Source organism: Argopecten irradians, chromosome 8 (genome assembly GCF_041381155.1).
Source record: "Argopecten irradians isolate NY chromosome 8, Ai_NY, whole genome shotgun sequence".
Lineage (NCBI taxonomy): Eukaryota > Metazoa > Mollusca > Bivalvia > Pectinida > Pectinidae > Argopecten > Argopecten irradians.
Window position 1 is genome coordinate 15,488,540 of NC_091141.1, and position 15,612 is coordinate 15,504,151.

The 15,612-nt window shown below is 38.0% G+C and overlaps 1 protein-coding gene across 1 annotated transcript; it reads left to right on the forward strand.

Moving 5' to 3' along the window:
- The first annotated feature begins 498 nt into the window (after positions 1 to 498).
- On the forward strand, positions 499 to 5,619 carry LOC138329476 (uncharacterized). Its single transcript, XM_069276501.1, has 2 exons — positions 499 to 605; positions 1,989 to 5,619. The coding sequence occupies exon 2, from the start codon at positions 1,992 to 1,994 to the stop codon at positions 2,703 to 2,705; it is 714 nt and encodes a 237-aa protein (XP_069132602.1). The 5' UTR covers positions 499 to 605; positions 1,989 to 1,991; the 3' UTR covers positions 2,706 to 5,619.
- Positions 5,620 to 15,612: the final 9,993 nt, after the last annotated feature.

The following is a 15,612-nucleotide window of genomic DNA, read 5'->3' on the forward strand; positions in this document are numbered from 1 at the left end:
TGCCTATAAGGCTGGAATATGTTCTTTAATGCTAAATTAACCATTATTACCACAAAATTAAACCAATATATATAAATCGTATTGATTTTATTACATACCTATTTACCAGGTTACATTATAAGCGTGTAGGCTAATAGTGTAGACTTCAATTCGATACACGATGGCCTCGAGATTTTGGAACACTTGATATGTCTAAAAACGATTTTTGATAAACGATCGAAAGAACGTTATTTTGCAGAGAAAGACATATTTCAGCGTAGTTTCAAGAAAGAGATTAATTAAAACTAAAATTAATTAAAATGATTAAAATCATTGTATAATGAATAAAGGCTATATGAATGATATGATATGATGATATGATATACTAAGGGACCTTGACAACGAATTTATGTTTTCGTGAAGATGTTGAGAAAGAAAACAAAGACACGAAATAATGAATAAGTAAAAATACAATCTCATATGTCCTCCATCAACAGGGAGTTATGATACACACGTGTGTTTATAAACTGTGACGGGCGTTATAAGTGAGGAGTGAATTTACCACCAGTCAGTAAACACACACGGAACAACACTCACAGTATAAAGAACTGCTCCATCAGTAACAAGTAAGTCATCCTCGACAGCCTTTCGTATCATATAATGTCGTTACAATAGGGTTTATAACATATGTACAATAATGACGTGGATAATATTGTATCCGTAGGGAAAACAACCATTTTATCATGTCAGTTAGGGACTTATGGAATGTTGAGAGGACTCGCCGGTATGAATAATTAATGTTTTGACCTCCCCCGCCTGTCGATCCCGGAAAACAACATGGGCAGAGTAGGTCCCTGTGAATTTTATTCCGGGTATCGGTTCTTTGTCCATAGTAGCTTGGTATTACTGTATTATTTGTGAAGTTTCATCACGTGATCTGATAAAAATGATAATAAGGTTTATCTGGAACAATTGCTCTACTTTTAAAATATATCTACATAGTGACAGCAAATCTCAATCTCTGATAGTGATGATAACTATCAAATATAATATTTCCTAAGAAACAGTAACATTTGTACTATACTATGGAAATGGTGTCTGATAAACCTATGGAATCCTTAGTACACGTAGCACTTTATTTGCTATTCAGACGGGTATAGCATGATAATAGTGCACTGCATAAGCAATTACAAGCAATTGATAAATATTGCCTCTAATGTTCGATGTCAAAAAGTTAGATATATGTTAGATATAGATGTAAGGACATACGTATACGTGTGTGACTATTTTGAGTAGTCAATATTTTTATCTTGATAACAAATGAAAAGGAAGGAAGAACATGTTCTTTCCATCATCATAGGTACTCGGCGGAAACCTGAATAAAACTACTTTTTTCCCCGATATTTTTGATACCCACCGTGTCCTTGTTCAAAGTATCGAAACTATAGTAAGCTGAAATGATATGATAGATGAAAATAAGTCGGTGAGATTTTCCTTGCAACATTCTTATCTCATATATGAAATGCCTTGTAGTGCACTGCATAAGCAATTACAAGCAATTGATAAATAATGCCTCTAATGTTCGATGTCAAAGATTTAGATATATATTAGATATAGATGTAAGGATATACGTATACGTGTGTGACTATTTTGAGTAGTCAATATTTTTATCTTAATAACAAATAAAAAGGAAGGAAGAACATGTTCTTTCCATCATCATAGGTACTTGGCGGAAACCTGAATAAAAAAATACCTTTTTTCCGATATTGTTGATACCGTGTCCTTGTTCAAAGTATCGAAACTATAGTAAGCTGAAATGATATGATAGATGAAAATAAGTCGGTGAGATTTTCCTTACAACATTCTTATCTCATATATGAAATGCCTTGTATTTCGTTCGATTAAAATGTAATCTATTATATGTATATTAATGATTTCATCTGATACTAATGACACTAAAGTTCTTCAGTCTTCTGCTTTAACCTTAACTTTTTCTTTCCTCCTAACAGAAGATGTCCAAACTAAAGCTTTACTGTGCCTGGTTCTGTCCCTTTGCACAAAGAGCGTGGATAGCTTTCTTGGAAAAAGGAATACCCTTCGAATATGTGGAAATTAACTCGTATGAAAAGCCCCCGAAGCTTATGGCTGTCAATCCCAAAGGTGCAGTACCAGTAATCGTGTTGGAGAATGGAAAGTCCGTATACGAGTCTGATGTCTGTATACAATACGTGGACGAGCTGAGATCGGAAGGCAAGCAGATCCTTCCACAAGATCCTTATGAAAGGGCACAGGCTCGAATGTGGTGTGATTTCATTTCGACCAAGTTAGTTTCACCATTTTACAAGATGCTTGCTGCAAAGGATAAGGAACAGCAGGAACCTATTAAGAAGGCACTATTAGAGGGCTTGGCTACATTTTCGGATGCCATTGATGATGTTGGCCCATTTTTCGGCGGGGACAAATTTGGAATGGTAGACATACTGCTTTGTCCGTTCACTCTTCGATTCCGCCCTGTCCTTAAACATTTTCGAGACTTTGAGGTACCGGACACCGACCAATACAGAAAACTTCACAAGTGGATGGCCGCCTGCCATTCCCACCCCAGTGTGGTACCGACTATAGCGGACGACAAAAAGATCACGGCAGTATATCGATACTACGCAGAAAATCTGTCTAGAGCTGAAACGGCAGAAGCATTAAAACAACTTGAAGAGTCTACCAAGTGAAGTTATGGCACGTTACATTGATATTCTATGTGTCCTGGTGGACTTATTGTATCGGATAAGAACCTTTACCGAACGTAAAAGAGCCAGCCTTATTCTTGTCGAAATTCAACCGTAACGTTCATTTGTTATTTATCACTGTCTTATGAATCTTACCCTATCTGAATATTTTAGAAAGATAAATCAAGCTCCTAAGTACCTAGGCTTATCTCACATTACTTTCACGCAGGAAATCAATTAGCAAGAAACTTATATCTGGTGACACCGTTAGTTCCATAGGATCATTAACAACCAACACAAATGAAAACTATTAAAAAAACAAATATTTAGATTTTGTGCAGGTTATAGTGCAAGGACGTATATGAATATACTTATAAATCCTTGTTATAGTGTAAATGAAAATGTTTACTTCTGTCATATTTTTTCATATTTCTTAATTTACTTTTCGTCCCTGCATTGTCAACTTCCTATCATGATCAATATGGTCGATTCGATCATAAGGTGTCTTCTCACTTAGCTAACATTCTGAATTTTGAGGTATACAAGTAAGGTATTTTGTTGGCCAGGTGAGACTAAGTGTGAAAGATAGAGTAATAGCAGATAATTACAGGTAAGGTTATAGGCTGTTTCATAAAACTTCCAACTTTTACGGGTTTGTACTTTATGTTAAGAGTTTTTAATGAATACATATCAGAATGGACACAAAAAGTAATTACATTTTGAACATAGTTTCTACTACTTTTAAATACATTAGTTAAAGATGCTCCACCGCCGACAGAGCATAAATGATATTCATCATTTGAACAATAATTGGGTTTGAATCATATATATGTATGCCTAATTAACACAAAAAAATAACATGAAATAATTTATTTCGCCTTTGGTGCATGCGCAATCATTACTTCATTCCATATAAGATATAGTGACACGGAATCTTTTCGGGATGCAATTAATTATTTTTTTCCATATTTTAAACTTGAAGTTAAATTAGAAGCTCAAACCTTTCAATGGTGGTAATGGTGTAAAGTAAGTAACTTTTGTAACTGAAGAAAAATACTAAATCGTCTGCCCCTGTTTTTAATAGTGAAAAAACACCATTTGTCAGCGGTGGAGCATCTTTAAATAAATTTCATTGTTAATAAATATATATCAGAATGGACAAAAAAGTAATGACATTTTGAACATATCTACTATTTTTTTAGTTATTTAATTTACAAATAAATATAAACCAGCATGGATATTAAAAGTAACTATATAGTGGGAATATAACTACTATTTTGAAATTGTTTCCACCTAAGTTCATCAGCAAACAGCACTAATATGTTTTTCATCACATTTTTCATAGTGCATTTAATACATAATACATATATTTTAATACATGTACAGTTCTTTACTGCAAATGTAGTAAATGAGATAAAATAAAAAAAAACCCATTAAATTCTACATCTTTTGTAGTATAGAGAGAGAGAGACAGTAACAATTTTTGGTCTTAACCTGACAGCAATTTTCTACTTTCTAAAGCAAAAGAAATATATGTACCCAAATTATTTAATTCCTTTACATTTTTGTGTATTTGATAATTGAATTTACTTCAACAAGCTAGTATTTCTGACATAATATGGTTTTATAAATTTTAATCTTCATACACCTTACATTTTATAACGAAATGGAATTCATCTTCAATATCATCATTACAAAATGAACATATTCTTTGATTCGTAGGTATATTCCTGTATCTTCCCCTCTCTATATTCAAATCATGTGCAGATAATCGGAATTTAGATATGGTTCTCTTAACTTTAATGTCTAAAGATTTATTTGAATAAGGTTGACAAAAATAAGATGTTTGTATAAGTTTACTTTAGATGAATCATTTATCAAACGTATACATTCCTGTCTAAAAAGATCTTCTAATTTGATAAGAATCAGATTTAAGAAACGATTCCAAATCATATACAGTATATAGCCCAAACCACAATTGTTTAATTCCAATCTCGACTGAAAAATCCAGCTAGAATATAGTTACTATTTTGAAGTTCATCAGCAAGCAGCACTAGTAATGTTTTTCATCACGATCATATCTCGTCGTCTTTTTGTCGACGCATAAGTGTTTCGATTGCAATGAGCCGTGCCATAAATCATCGCAAACATTGCGTAGCGTCACATCATTTCATAATCCGACAGAGCGATTGTTCTATAGCAAAACAGAATCGTCCTGCGTTCTGTGATAGCATTATACATTGGTGATGATATGTTTAAAGTACACCAATATTGAATAGGAAATAGGAACATATGTACCATTATTGCAAGAAGATTACAATCTCATAGGCACCTGTATGAAGTTCATTAAAACTGCCACAATTCACCCGTACAGAGCATGTATTCCACTGGAAATAATAGTCATCATTAAGGACAATTCTTTTGTTGATACAACCCAATTGAAAAAATAACGCACTTTGATTTTTTTAAATTGCGTTAAATATGATGCAGGTTCAACTCACTTTGATTTTTTCTATTTCATTTTGCGTTTATATAATACATTTCAACGCCTTTTGGAAAAAATGTATGAATCAACTTTTATCACCTAAATACTGTGTAAAATGTAGACACTTGTAATATCATGATAAACTATACTTTTTTTTACGAATCCCGCTAATGCTACAGATTTATGAGTTCATGCCAGGCCATGGGATGGAATTCTTGTTATACAACATAGCGCTTTTTGGAAATATCTAAAGCTATTGCTTCAGGCATGGGCTACTTCAAAATGAATTACTTCAAAATGTAATAAATGCAGCGGTCCTTTTCGTGGATTTTTGGATTTTGTAAGATATGCTTACATGACGTTTACTTTCTTTCGTGATTTATAAACAATTAGTTTAAGCTAAAATAAATAAATAAAATAAATTACCCAATATTAGTCGTAGTTATTCTCATTTTGATTCGATTTCTTGCTACTAGAAGAAATTAGATCTGAACTCAAAGACATTAATATTGACGCCGGTTAAATGCTGAGCGGAATGCACCACCACATACGGTTTCTTTTCCTCCTGAATATAAAATGTGCAATACGAATTGGTGTGGGGTACTTAGATTAGTTATAACCGAATTGGTGTGGGGTACTTAGATTTATTTATAAACCGAAATGGTGTGGGGTACTTAGAGTATTTATAAACCGAATTGGTGTGGGGTACTTAGATTTATTTATAAACCGAAATGGTGTAGGGTACTTAGATTATTTATAAACCGAATTGGTGTGGGGTACTTAAATTTATTTATAAACCGAAATGGTGTGGGGTACTTAGAGTATTTATAAACCGAATTGGTGCGGGGTACTTAGATTATTTATAAACCGAATTGGTGTGGGGTACTTAGATTATTTATAAACCGAATTGGTGCGGGGTACTTCGATTATTTATAAACCGAATTGGTGTGGGGTACTTAGATTATTTATAAACCGAATTGGTGTGGGGTACTTAGATTATTCTGTAGATCGTATATCAAATTCTGGTAGACGAGAGGATATGCATCTGTGTGGCTGACCGTACATAATCTTGTCATTATGTAATTTGTGTAAGATAGCAGGGTGTTAAAACCATTGAATTATATCACTTTCGGCCATTTTCCCGGCCACTAGTATTGAGGCAAAATATTTTGAATGAAGATATACACAATACGTATTATGTACCTTAGCGTCAGCTGCATATTTTATGCTATTCAAAACATGCTATTATTGTGCTTATGGTGATTTCAGGGTGTGAAAATTGATGGTTTTTTTTCATTATTTAAGCCCTCATTAATTGAAAACATGAATTAGAGAAGAAATGATGTATTTTGCAGCTTTTACCTGCAAGTCAAGACTTTATAAATTTCAATTGCGAAAACAGTTGGAAAATTTAAGAAGTAGGTCACAGTGACCTAGTGAAGCATTTGTTCTATTTTAGCATTAAAAATGTTGTGTTTTATTATGTGGTAATCTCAAACAACACCTACACGTACATTGAAAGTAAGATAGATGTTAGACTTGTGTACGTACCTGCTGTCCCATTACATTGATCGTAAAACTAAATATGGAATCTTAATTATTGTACATGTAGCTACAAAATATATTGGGTCGTACCGAAACAAACATATTTGGTTTCTATCTCAGGAACATTTTTCTGTCACAAGTTGTGTTCAAAGAATTGCTAAAGTCATGAGATAAAGAATCCAGACTTAGTCGCCTTTTGCGATATTATGCAGTGAGGCAGCAAACATAATTCCAACATCCTTGTCGCAGTATATGTGTTGTTTGAGATTAGGAGGTAATCATTTTAACAAAATTATCTATGATAACAATGTACAATGTATATTGATGATGCGTCTCCGATAACATAGGAGTTACTTACCTTTACTTACAAGTTTAACTTTTTTGTTTTTCATTATTTTTCTTTATTTTTGCATCAGTAAGCAGTCATAACCACATCCTCGATATTCCAGGGACTTTGTTTTCATACATTAGTAAGATTTAGTGTAATATCTATATTTAAGTGTGGTAACTCATTTTGATATTTCAATGGCGTAATCGAATTGTCTGTTGTTAAATAAACGTAAATGATTTAATGAGATAAGCATTTATTGTAACCGGGTTGCGAACTGGATCTTAGCAATTAAAACTCAGGGACAACCGGGTCGGGTTCACTGGTATTTATTCACCATAAATATTGTACTGCCTGCATGTGGGTTCAGTTGGTCCATATACAACAATGGATGTACGTACATGTATCTGCTTATTGATATAGATATAGATAGATAGACATGTAGATAGAACCCTGAAACATATAAATAAAAGTACATTAGGATCGCTACCATAACTAACATACAATACTAAACGTGTACACTAGACAAGTTATCCCTATCGAAATATCACAGTTATATAGATACAAATACATAAGTAAAACTTTATAATTTCCTATCAGTAAAGGTAGTAACCATTACCTTACAACCATGTATTAGCATGATAGATAAAGAGAAATATTTACTCTATACTCTATAAATATACATAAAGAGTACAATATACACAAGGGGAGGTAATCCGCTTGTCAGGTAACAAGGGGAAGTAACCCACTTGTTACGAACAAGGGGAAATAATCCACTTGCACACTTAACACCATTAAAACTAGTACAATATGGAAAATAGATATTATTCCAATATACACATAAATATACCAATTACAGTGGGTTACATATTATAGCAAATTCAATAATATCTTACTTTATCAGATTAATATACAAAGCATTTCTAACTATAATGTGTATGTTGCTTACCTCAACTATGGGTAAAGGGTTGCTTATGCTTATAATGTATACAGCACAATAGCAGACATCTACATGATTCCACTGAAAGATTTATAAATAAATCAATCAGTAACAAGTATAAAACCATACACAATTACTTTTAAAACACATACACAAATTACACAGTTACTAAATTCATACTGGATTTAGAGATATAACAAATTTAAGTTACAATCTATTTCGAATTCCACTCTATACAAAATGTATACACTTACTCAATAATTAATTGAATCAATCTACATTTCTTAATTACCATACTTTAGATACCAAAATAATATGTAAAAAGATAATATAAAAAGTATTAGACTTACATTTGGGTTTGTAGCTTATTGGCGCGTATCATGATATATATCTCCAAAAAGGGGAGATGTTGCTCCTTCCCCAGATCTCAAGCTACTGTCTAATTTTTGGACAAAGACTTTCCCTCCAAAAATATATTAACCAATAAAACAACAGGTCAGATAGGTCGGGTCAAGGTCAAACACTGGACTTTACTCTACATGCACCCAGGACATGGACAGTACATTTAATAGTGGACATTCACAAAGACAAGTCACATGACCATACATACTTCATACATACCCAGGTAAAATCTATTTATAGCTCACCAGGCAGAGTGAGTGAGCTCACTCTACATATATACATTACTTGTATATCACAGAGCACTTACCACACTCTGTGATACATATTTCAGTGAGACATCACATTACATTGACCTGAAAGAAATTACTTTAAAACAAACGAAATTAAAACAATATACAACCCATGTATCAATATACAATACAATCAAATTAATAAAATACAAATTAACTAATTAATAGTGGAATAGTCCACTTGGCCACATACACCTCCTTCTTTAGAAAAACGTCCTCGTTTTTATCCATTTTCCTCTGTAGATTCTTGTTTTGCTCCTGTAATGACGCATATCAACGCATCAGCCACTCTGTCAGATGCTGTGTCGAATGTGCCATCCCGTGCTAATGTTCGTATAAAGTTGGCACGGGTCAACCAATCGGGCTCAGACTTTATAATACTTTTCTGTGACATAACAAATTCTCCTGTTCTTTGCCATATTGGAGGTTGTCTGTCGCGATTTGACCTCCTGGCTGGAACTGGGGACTCCACTGCCCCATTTGCCTCGCTCTCGGATTCAGACTCTGCAGCGTCCTGACCATCCGTGATGCCGATCCTGGAATCATGATCCTCATCTTGGGCTTCCTGGTCACTTTCCGTTGTTTCATCAACAGAAGGCTCTGGTGAGGACCATTCCCTCTGCGCCTCCAGTTCTGTATTCACAGCAACCACCATGTCATCTTCAGACTCGCTGTCAGCGTTCTGGATTTCTGGTTGTTTTCTTGGAGGGCAATTCCGTCTTGGCATCTTTCTAGGCAGTGGTTTTGGTGCACTCGGCTCCTCTGTTATTCGAGGCGGAAGGGAACCAATAGGTAACAGGAGATTTCTATGAAGAGTCCTGATCCGGCCTTCTCCATTCTCCTGTTGAACCTCATATACAGGTATATCCTGGTTGGGTTGCGTGAGGACAATATAAACCTCGTCCTCCCAACGGTTTGCAATCTTATGCTTTCCATCCCATGCTACCCGTTTCACCAGTACCCGGTCACCTTCCTGTATTACCGCACCTCTTGTCTTTCTGTCATAGTACTTTTTCTGTTTTTCTTGGGATTTCTGTGTATGTTCAAAGGCTATCCTGTAAGCTTCTCTTAACCGTTCCCCAAGACTTCTTCCGTAGTCAGATACTGACTGAGATTGTTGGTTAGTGTCCACCCCGAAGGCCAGGTCGATTGGTAGTCTCGGTTCCCTCCCAAACATCAGAAAGAATGGAGATTGGTTGGTAGTTTCGTGACGAGTACAATTGTAGGAATGTACTATGGGTCCGACAAACTTCCTCCAATTGGCTTTCTCCTTGTTATTGAGGGTTCCAAGCATATCAAAAAGAGTTCGGTTAAAACGTTCACATTGGCCGTTACCCATTGGGTGATATGGGGTGGTCCTTGACTTATCGATTCCTGTGAGTTGGCAGAGCTCATGAATCAGCTTTCCTTCAAAGTTTGCCCCTTGATCACTGTGGATCCGTTTCGGCATTCCATAGTGTATGATAAAATCATTGAAGATAGCATCCGCTGTTGTCTTTGCCGTCATGTTCTTGGTTGGTATTGCTTGGGCGTACTTGGTGAAATGGTCCGTTATAAGCAAAATGTGCTGGTACCCTCCCTTGGATGTCTCTAGAGTAGTGAAGTCAACACAGACCAGCTCCAGCGGTTGAGTGGCCTTGATGTTCACTAGAGGGGCCACTTGTTTGGTATGTGCTTTCCTTTTGAGGCACCGATGACAATTACTGACATATTCCTCTATTTCCTGATACATGTTGGGCCAATAGAACCTGTCTCTCACTAAGGAGATGGTCCGGTCTCTAGCAGGGTGTCCCATGGTATCATGAAGCCCTTGTAATACCTCCATCTTCAGCTTTTTGGGGATAACCAGCTTATATGACGGTCCATCATCGCCAACCACCTCCTTATAAAGCATCCCTTTTCTCATCTTCAGTTTCCCGAAGGTCTTGTAAAGAGCGGCTTCTGCTTTCGGGACATCTTTCCATCTGGGTTTTACTCCCGCTTCAACATGAGGGATCCATGAACTGAGGACTGGGTCCTCTAACTGTATGATCCTCAGCTCTGTCGTTGACATCTTAGCGAAACTCATGGATGGTACATCCTTTTCTTCATCAGGGTCTGGTGTTGTGTGTGACAAACATAGACTCTCCACGTAGGGATTAGGCTGCATGACTCCACAAATGGCCCTCACAGTGTCCGTTGATATGGTCTGTGGTAGTCGAGAGAGACCGTCTGCATCTGCATTGCTGACCCCTGGTCGATATACTATATTGAAGTTGTATGAAGAGAGGGCCGCTACCCATCTATGCCCTGTGGCATCGAGTTTCGCCGTTGTTAATATGTACGTTAATGGATTGTTGTCTGTCATCAATGTGAAGTTCTGTCCATATAGGTAGTCGTGAAACTTCTCGCAAAGTGCCCATTTAAGAGCCAGAAACTCTAGCTTGTGTGCCGGATAGTTCCTCTCAGATTTACTCAAACCCCTGCTGGCGTATGCGATAACCCGTTTTCTTCCTTCCTGTTCTTGATAAAGGACAGCTCCTAGGCCTTTAAGGGAAGCATCAGTATGAACTTCGAAAGGCTTCTTAAAGTTCGGGTATCCGAGAATGGGCGGAGAAATCAATGCATCCTTGAGTGCTGTGAAGACATCCTCTTGCTCGACTTCCCATTTCCATTCTCGGGGTGGCAATGCCTTCAATTTCCCTTTACCATTCGTCTTCCTAGATGTAGGCATTAAATCGGTTAGGGGTCGGGCTATCTTGGAGAAATCCTTTATAAATTTCCGGTAATATCCTATGAATCCGAGAAACTGCCTCACTTCCTCTGGAGTACTAGGGCGTGGCCATGTCTTTACCTTCTCCACTTTGTCGGGGTCCGGCTCTACTCCATCTGCTGAGACAATATGTCCGACATACTTGACCCTTGGCATGAAGAAAGCACATTTCTTCGGAGACAGCTTCAAGTTTGACTCCCGAATCCGCTGCAGTACTTTCTCCACCCTCAGTAGATGTTCCTCGTAAGTGTCGGAAAAGATGATCAAGTCATCCAGATAAATGAAACAATACGTTAAATGAAGGTCTCCCAGGCATTCTTCCATAAGGCGCTGATACGTCGCTGGTGCGTTAGCCAGTCCAAAGGGCAGTCGGTTAAATTCATAAAACCCAAGCGCTCCAACGGTAAATGCTGTTCTCGCCTTATGATCCTCATCTATTTCCAACTGGTGGTATCCGGACTTCATATCAAGCACTGTGAAGTATTTATTTCCAGCCAATGAGTCCAGGATATCTTCAATTCTTGGAAGTGCGTAGGCGTCCTTTATGGTTCTCTGGTTCAATTGTCTGTAGTCTACACACATCCTAAGCTTCCCATCTTTCTTGCGGCATAGGACTACATTGGACGTCCATGGTGAGTGGGATTTCCGTATGATACCTGCTGCTAACAGCTGCTGAAGATGACTGCGAACCTCATCAATCATAGATGGTGGTATTCTTCGGTGTCGCTGTCTGAAAGGTATACCATCCGTTACCTCTATCCGGTGTTTGACTAGCCGGGAATGGCCAATATCCAGATCATCTTTAGAAAAGACGTCATCAAACTTACAGATGAGATCCTTCCCCTTCATCAACTGCTCCGCTGTTAGGTCCTCTGTGCTAATACCAACTGGTATGTCCTCTAGATATCTCAAGTCCCTATGTTCTTCTGACGTGGTCTGGATCGTCTCTACGGTCACTGGTTGCAGCTCACATAGTAACGCCTTGGGAGATATGGTCACCGTTCGAGTACTGACGTTGGATATCTGTACCGGTATAAGTCCTTTGGCGTCTCGATTGTATGGCACGAGGGCGGGTGTGATGTCCAAGTCCTCAGTAATAACGGCTTCTGGTGTAGGTTGTAGTATAGCGCAGACCGGCAAGTAAGGGAGCTTCTTGTCCATAAAACCCTGTATGGTTATCGTGGTGTTAGGCATGACTGTGATGCGCTTGGACTCTGCAGACCTCACAAGTGCTAGCCGGTTACTGTGACGCTCTAACTGTCTATCCCTCAGAAGCATACAACGGAACGCTAAGTACCAAGGAGTCCTAAGACTAGCTGTCTGAGAAATCGTTGTCCCTTCGTTTCAAGGAGTTCCTCGATGATAATGTTCAGAACGTTGGTTCCCAATAATATGGGTACTGACAAGTTGTATCTGCTATCGGGTACCACCAGGAACAAACATCGATAGTCATTGTTGTGGCATCCTGTGACAGATGGGGTGATGTTAGCTTCGATGTAGCCATAATAAGGCAAGGCCTCTCCATCCGCACACTCCGCGTGTAGGACATCTTTCAATGACTGTATAGGCTGGTCCTTAAAATTCGTCTCGTAAAAACTGTGGCTCAATGTTGACACTGTAGATCCTGTGTCCAAAAGGGCTCTTGTTTCCACTCCTTCCACTAATAATGTCGTCTCATTGGGTTGTCCCACAAGACCTTCTGTGTCCCCAGAAGTTCCACTGGCCGGGCTACTTTTACAAACACCTACAGCTTGCCCGAACCTGTAGGTGCGTTGAAGTTTAAAGGTTTCCGTTGGTGATCCAATCGGACACGACAATTAAGTTTCAGGTGACCCACCTGTCCACATCTCCAGCAAGTCCTTTCCTCTCGTCGCTGAGTAGGTGGCTGGTCTGTCCTCTTACTCTTCCCTGTTTCCCTTCCATCCTTTTTGTCTTGCCAGGCTCTCACCTTGGACACTTCAGTGCTGAGCTGATTGATCATTGCCTTTAACTCTTGAATCTCAGATGAAGCATGTTCCGGGGTGTCTGCAGATGTACTGGCCATCTTGGATACAGCTTTCTTGGAGGTAGCCTCCGGTTCCATTTCTTCCTTCTCTACTTTACGTACCGCTGCCCTCAGCTCATCAAAATCCTGAATGCTGTCATACTTGTGGGCTGTAAGTAGTCTTAGTGGCTTCCTGAGACCCTTCCAAAATATCCTCCTTAAAAGCATACTTGCCTTTGATGGTAAGATGTACTCCCCTTCTCGTATGGCCTTGGTGAATAGCTTCTCCAGTCTGCATCCCCATCTTGTAGCATCTTCATCATTTCTCTGATGCGCTGTATATACCTCCTGCATAAGGTCGTCTCCTTGCTCATCTGCCTTATATATGCCATCCAGCTTATCCAAAACCTCTGCCAATGTGGCATCATATCCCACAGTCATAGCTACCTGTCCTGCCTCACCCTTTAACGATCTCCTTACAGCCTGGAGAATAGTGGGGCGCGAGTGCTGTTGATCCCTTAAGTACCCATCTACCTCATACCGCCACTGTTCATATGTGGTATCCGCCTTACCTTTCTCCCCGGAGAACGTAGACAGCCTAGGCATCTGTTGGTGAACTGTTATAGTCTGAGTAGGCTTCTGTATGGGTTCTACCCGAGGCTGACTAGTCTGTTGCTGGTTTGCCGATTCCATTTTGCTCCTTGCAAATTCGAACATCCACAGTTCCAGGTCAGCAGGCGACTCAAACTTGGGCTTCACTCCTAATTTGGAGAAGGCATCTAACAGTGCTGCTCCCTCATCACTCGACTCCATCTCTTGCTGTTGCTGTTCCTCCACTGCTCGATTCTCGGAATCTGACATCTTTAGTAAATTTGAGGGGTATAGAAGGACAAATGCCAATAATAGAGATATAATATAAAACAATACAAAATGAACCCAAGTCATACGCACTGAAAATCAAAGTCTGAATAGATCAAAAATGCTGCGCGCAATGACAGAATTGGCTGGAATATAAGCAAATGTACACAATTTCCACCAAAATAAACATTCGTGTAACAAGGCAGTGAAATAAATATGAGTCTAACACCTGCAATGAAGATGAAATAAAGGAAGACAACTCAGCACATATATATCAAGTGATAGAATAACACGCATATACCTGTACTACCTAACCTGCAAAAGAACACAAAGTACAAACACAGAACACTGAACATGTAACACCACAACACCCGTTTTCTCACACATACAATACATGTAATGCACACAGGACTGTGTCTCTGTTGTAGTCAGGTGTTGTCAGGAAAAAAACTATAAATCCTATCCAAAAGACGTTCCCAAAAAAACAAGTACCACTATAATTTATAGCAAAGGAAAAAAACTAAGAGAAATAATAAAAAAATAATTTAGCGAAGAAAGTATCACTAACTGTCTGCCAACAAACCCGAAGTCTAATTGACAACAAAAAAGTTCAAATTAGTAAAGTGTAAGCAAAATGAAATTAGAAAAAAAGTATTTCATCAAAGTTTACATGATATATAAATGACTAGTAGCACAAAAAAATCAAGTTGACCAAAGAATTATCAAATAAATATGTAAATCAATATTAAAGAATAAATTTCCTATTTAAATGTTCAATCACAGCTGGTTAACTTTATAATAAATGTTCTTTTCACAAATCAAGCACTTCTGGATCCTCCAACTGAATCACATGTAATTATAATGTATATGCATAAGGATACATGTGAACTGAAAGTTCGGGGGTCAAGGTCACATCTGCAATCATGGTTAATCAACAGAGTAATACTTTACAAAGTTCCATGGTCACCTCACTGCGGTGGTCTATCAATACAGTAATAATGTAAAGTTCAGTCTTGATCAACATCACCTACCGTATGTTGTATCACAAAGCGAGTGGACATCATCCGGCATCGGGTTCACCTCCATATAGAATTCAAGGTATATTCCAAATGAAATATATGTATGTCCAACAAGCTAACTATATATCCAAACACAGGACTATATAGGCACTGCACAATTCACATCAACTTTTCCATCAGGAATATATGGTAACTTGAAAACTCCAACTGAATTCCTCTCATGTTCCATGCAGGTCCCTACATGGGCGCCAATTTGTAACCGGGTTGCGAACTGGATCTTAGCAATTGAAACTCAGGGACAACCGGG

Coding starts and splice junctions, on each gene's coding strand:
- LOC138329476 (XM_069276501.1), top strand. CDS start 1,992: ATGTCCAAACTAAAGCTTTACTGTGCCTGGTTCTGTCCCTTTGCACAA.